The sequence below is a fragment of the Sphaeroforma arctica genome (genome assembly GCF_001186125.1).
Source record: "Sphaeroforma arctica JP610 unplaced genomic scaffold supercont1.157, whole genome shotgun sequence".
Classification (NCBI taxonomy): Eukaryota; class Ichthyosporea; order Ichthyophonida; genus Sphaeroforma; species Sphaeroforma arctica.
In genome coordinates this window covers 25,842-29,782 of record NW_014040401.1, presented here as the reverse complement: position 1 = coordinate 29,782, position 3,941 = coordinate 25,842, and the positions used below count along the sequence as shown (strand labels likewise).

Sequence of the window (3,941 nt, the reverse complement as noted above, 5' to 3'; positions counted from 1 at the left end):
CGCCAAAATAATAAATATCTCAAATAAATATTTGGTCCTTCATAGCCTTCTTTTTAAAATTTTAAACAGTCCTTTTATCATAGCCTTCTTCTCAAAAAAAACACAAATATATATCTGTTTTTTATTCATTTAAAATTGTATAACAAAAAAAAATCAGCTGGCTATTGCTTTGAATTGATCTGTATGTCGATTCCGGTGCCACATTTGGGATTTATGGGGCAATATGCAAATCCTATGTAGTCATATAGTCCGATTCCATTTCTTTTTAGGATAGCTATCCCACATATACGTTATAACAGCGAATAAAATGGCATGACCGCGTGATGTAGCATCCTAAAAAAGGCTAAAATAGTTAGGCTGTGGCAACGACCCCCTCTGGGAAATGTTGGAAAGTGGAAATGTCACTGCCGGATAAGAAAGGCATGTCACATGACACAACCTTCTAAATTGAAAGAACACACACATGAGATAGAATTTTATTTCTAAGAGATAATTTTAGAGGGCCATCAGCCATGTCAAAATCATTTCTATGAGACAATCCCAGAGGGTCATGATGAACTAACTTTTGTTAGGAAGCATTTAGTCAAGGTGGGCTGTGCTAACCATGCCGGCGCTCCACGCTTTTATTAATAGTCGCCGTATGTTGGTTAGAATATTACCTTTCATACTTGTATCCAGTTTGTTCTTTTATCTTCACAAATGTGCCGGAGGTTTCAGTATCGCAACGTGGAGAAATATAAATCTATTTACAGCTCAGCCACAACAAACAGTGCCGGCTATCAATCCAGAGTGGCTAAAAGGACAATGGGTATACGAACCTCAACAGGCTGATATATTCCAGCGTGACCTGCATAGCTACACACAGTTCCCGTCGATTGATAAGGATTGTATCTGGTTCAAGGATACTGCGGTGGTGAATGGAACGGACTATTTGAACTGGCGGTGGCTGCCTGTTAGTGGTGTACAGGCGTCGCATAGTACTGTGGGGCTGTTGACAACCAATTACACCGCTACATCTGGGAGTAAAAGGTCTCTGGCATCACAGCCACTAAGAACTCTGTCCAGGTCTGACATATTCAAGTGTCTAGCTGGTATTAATCTAACCTATTACGGCGACTCGTTGTCGCGGCAGATGGGGTTATCTCTGGGTGGTCAGTTATTCGACACAAGTGGAACAAACCCTGTAGTGGGCAACGATGGGTATACTGTAGAGTATACAAAGGCTCAAAGTACGGATGATATGATTCCAGTTAGACTGAATTTCCGCGACAATGCTAAAACGCACACGTATTCACACGAAGAGAAGGGCAGGAAGCTTAATGTAACAGTGACATGGGCTCAACAGAACTGGTGGGTAGGTTTCCACGTTGTGAACCAGACTGTGTTTTCCTTGCACCCCTATGATGTGTCGGCAAACCTTGTGAATCTTGTCACAGGTCCGGAACCTTCTCAAAATAGTTCGGTGATAGTGTTGGCCCTGGCGCATTGGTGGACTATGAAACACTGGGGAAACACTCTAACTGTAGACTTTGCCAAGTATCCCGAACTGAGGCTTAGTAGCGACATCAATGGCACCGAGCAATTACTGAGAGTGTATGACCGTGCAGTTGAGACGACTGTGAATTACATCGTATCCAACAATTTCACGGGCACAGTGGTGTGGCGCACGAGTACCTCGATGCAATACGATTCGAAGAATACATGCGCATTCGAGCATCCCCTCCAGGCTGACGAAACCACCCAGATGCACAACGTGGGTGCGATGAATGATATACTGAGAAAGCATGTGAAGCCGGTCGTGGCTGAACACCCAAATCATTTACTACTGGATGTAGAAGCGCTTACATTGCGGAGAAACGATGCTCTTGCGTTTAGAGGTGGGCACCACGACTGCACACACTGGTGTTTGCCCGGTGTGCCGGATCTATGGAATCAGATCATGTTGAATGCTATTTGCTAATGCAGAATAGAGAATTCACTTGCCGACTTCAGATGTTGACAGAGTATGTCCCTCAACCGCACACGTGTTATAAAAACCAGATTGTCAATTATTGTACCTTAAACAATTATGTCTTTCTGACACGCATGTGACTTTGCGAAATAGATGTTCTTGTACGCCTGTGTTTTTCAACTCGATTGCATTATCAGTGCGTGCACGTACATTATTTATTGTGTGCTATATATATGTATATAATTCAATATAAACTTTTAGTATATATATATATATATATATGTATTTATATATTTATATATATGTATGTAATTATAATTCAATTTAAATAATGTTACATATATGATATGTGTACGTATATATTGATAGATATATACTGTGTATGTATATATTGATAGATATATATGTAGATGTATATATTGACAGATTGCATTACGAGCATTGTACATATATATATATGGTTAAGGTATAAATTGAAGGTTAGCTAGTCACAACCGAGTTTTGCTGCACATACCTGGTTAATTTTACAAGGATTGAAACAACGATTAGCGTCAGTTTAACAGCTCGTTACCGTATTCTGTTTTTGGTGTTTCATATTCCTGGCTATTGCCAATCTCCGTGGTTATATTCTGATATGCACAAAAGGTAGTAGATGCACCAAGCCTATTTTAACAGCATTTCAGGTCAAGCATAGCTGCAGCTACACATTTTGGACTTGATAGTTTTATTTTTAAGAATGACAGGTTATATCAGAGCAATACACAATGTGCTTTGTATTTGCGCTATAGGTATAAACAAACCACATTCTGCCTACGTACATTTAGAGAAGGCTCATATATATATATGTATATATATATATGTGCGTGTGTATGTATGTGTGTATACACACATACACACATATATATATATGTATATGTATATATAAATATATACATCAGATATATACATGTATATATATGTGTGTGTGTATGTATATATATATATGTGTGTGTGTGTGTTTATATGTATATATATATAAATATATATATATATGATACGGCATTGGGTGAAAGCTGATACATCAGAACGGAGACACCAACGGCGAAAAGAAGCATCCAGTGTGACCGTAGAGAAAATTCATATCTACAGATGGATGAGAATCTTATCTCCACTTTCGAAGTCACTGAACAACTATAAATTTAGTTGTTACATGATAAATTTTCTGCAATCGTCATAAACATACGGTTTAATTCAATATATGGCATAATGTTGTTTACTTGCTGTATGTTTTCAGTGCTGGAACCCTCACAACAGTACAACTGCATAAGTACCACTGAATTGGAATGCGCTGTATTAGGAGAAAAAAAGTATCAGATCATGATTATAGGGTGTCTGAGTGAGTCGTAGTAGGCCTGTATAGTGAATATTGCATTGGAGCGCACTGCCCTTGTCAATACTATTAGAACTAATTTAACTCTCACAAATTTGGATCGAATCATTTTTCAAGCGACAGTGTTTGAGTCACCAAGGATTGTCGTACTACATGTGAAAAAAATGTTGACATCACGAGTCAAAAGTTGCAATGATGTTTTTTTAAGAATGATATTATCGATGCATTTGTGAAAGTACTGCGAAACAAGTACGGCACACTACCGAAGCATCGAATATATGTCATAGCGCAGAAATGACCACGTTCAGATCAACCATACTGATGCATTGTATATACTTCGTAGTTCGGAATGATGGCATTGATTATGTGTGCGTGTAGACTATTTGGAACCTTTGCATAAATTCAAAACCCGGTATCTCACTATTCCCGTCGTTTCTTACCGGTTGTTCCGGTGAGCTCAAACTTATGAACACGTATAAGGCAAACATCGCTGCTGGGAGTTCGGCAACGAACTGCATACTGTGTGTAGAAGGCAACTCGAGGCTATAAGGGAGAGCTGTTGGTCGTTTCAGGTCACGATATAACATATTTCAATACAAACACACAATATATATATATAGA

General features: G+C 38.8%; 1 protein-coding gene across 1 annotated transcript; it reads left to right on the top strand.

Annotated features, from left to right (window-relative positions):
• The first annotated feature begins 439 nt into the window (after positions 1–439).
• Positions 440–2,058, top strand: SARC_03190 (hypothetical protein). Its single transcript, XM_014303020.1, has one exon. The coding sequence runs from the start codon at positions 605–607 to the stop codon at positions 1,958–1,960; it is 1,356 nt and encodes a 451-aa protein (XP_014158495.1). The 5' UTR covers positions 440–604; the 3' UTR covers positions 1,961–2,058.
• Positions 2,059–3,941: the final 1,883 nt, after the last annotated feature.